At 58.6% G+C, this 941-nt stretch overlaps 1 protein-coding gene across 1 annotated transcript in view; it reads right to left on the reverse strand.

Moving 5' to 3' along the window:
* Nucleotides 1-941, reverse strand: part of NLRC3 (NLR family CARD domain containing 3) — a 19,073-nt gene that overhangs the window by 2,910 nt on the left and 15,222 nt on the right. Inside the window, exon 12 of the mRNA XM_035889697.1 lies at nucleotides 522-605. Within this exon, the coding sequence (XP_035745590.1) occupies nucleotides 522-605 (84 nt within the window). The remainder of the gene's footprint in view (nucleotides 1-521; nucleotides 606-941) is intronic.

Below are 941 nucleotides of genomic sequence, written 5' to 3' on the forward strand. Positions count from 1 at the left end.
AGTCGGTCTGACTTGCAGCCCCACCAGCATCTGCATCCCCGTTCCCTGCACCCCCACCAGCATCTGTATCCCCATTCCCTGCACCCCACCAGCATCTGCAGCCCCATTCCCTGCAGCCCCATTCCCTGCAGCCCCACCAGCATCTGCATCCCCATTCCCTGTATCCCCACCAGCATCTGCATCCCCATTCCTTCCATCTCCGTTCCCTGCATCCCCACCAGCATCTGCATCTCCATTCCCTGTGCATCCTACAGCTGTGAGCACCAAGGCCGTTGGGGCTTTTTCCCAGCCCCCCATCCCTGCTGCCATCATTTCATTGCCAGACATGACACTGAACAGATGCTGTCCCAAGGGGAGGAAGCTAATGATGGAGAGAAGATGCTCGCAGACAGAAGAGGGATGGAGGCTGCTTTCAGCACCCCAGAGCACTTGCTGAAACAACCAGGCACAAGGAAAAGCTCTCGCATCCCGTGTCCCAGCAGCAGCTTTTGGCCGGGGTGGCCGGCAGGACCGTCACTTACTTGAGGTTGAGGAGTCCCTTGTTGGAGCAGAGAGCCGCTGTCAGCGCGGTGACCCCAGCGCTGCTGATGGAGTTGCTCTGGAGACTGAGACAAATGGGGGAAGGCGTGAGGACAGGACCAGCTTGGCATCGCAGGTAGGCTGCGGGGTCGTCTTTGGGGTGAAAAGCATCATGCTGCGGCCGGGCGGGAGGAGAAGGGTCCTCTGGCTGCCATTCTCAAGGGGGATGAAGGTTGCTCCATCCCACCCTGGCTCTGCCAGGCCCCAGCCTGTTACCTTCCTCAGTAGCCAATTCCCATCACATTTGAGAGAGGGAGAAGGCCCAAAGCTGCAAATGTCCTCCAAAAGCAGAAAAAAAAGTCATCGTCTGGGTTGAGGATTAACTCCTTTGGTGCTCCCCTTGTGAAGGCAGGGCCAGCCCG

The sequence above is a fragment of the Egretta garzetta genome, unplaced genomic scaffold (genome assembly GCF_000687185.1).
Source record: "Egretta garzetta isolate BGI_Z169 unplaced genomic scaffold, ASM68718v1 scaffold372, whole genome shotgun sequence".
NCBI classification, from domain to species: domain Eukaryota; kingdom Metazoa; phylum Chordata; class Aves; order Pelecaniformes; family Ardeidae; genus Egretta; species Egretta garzetta.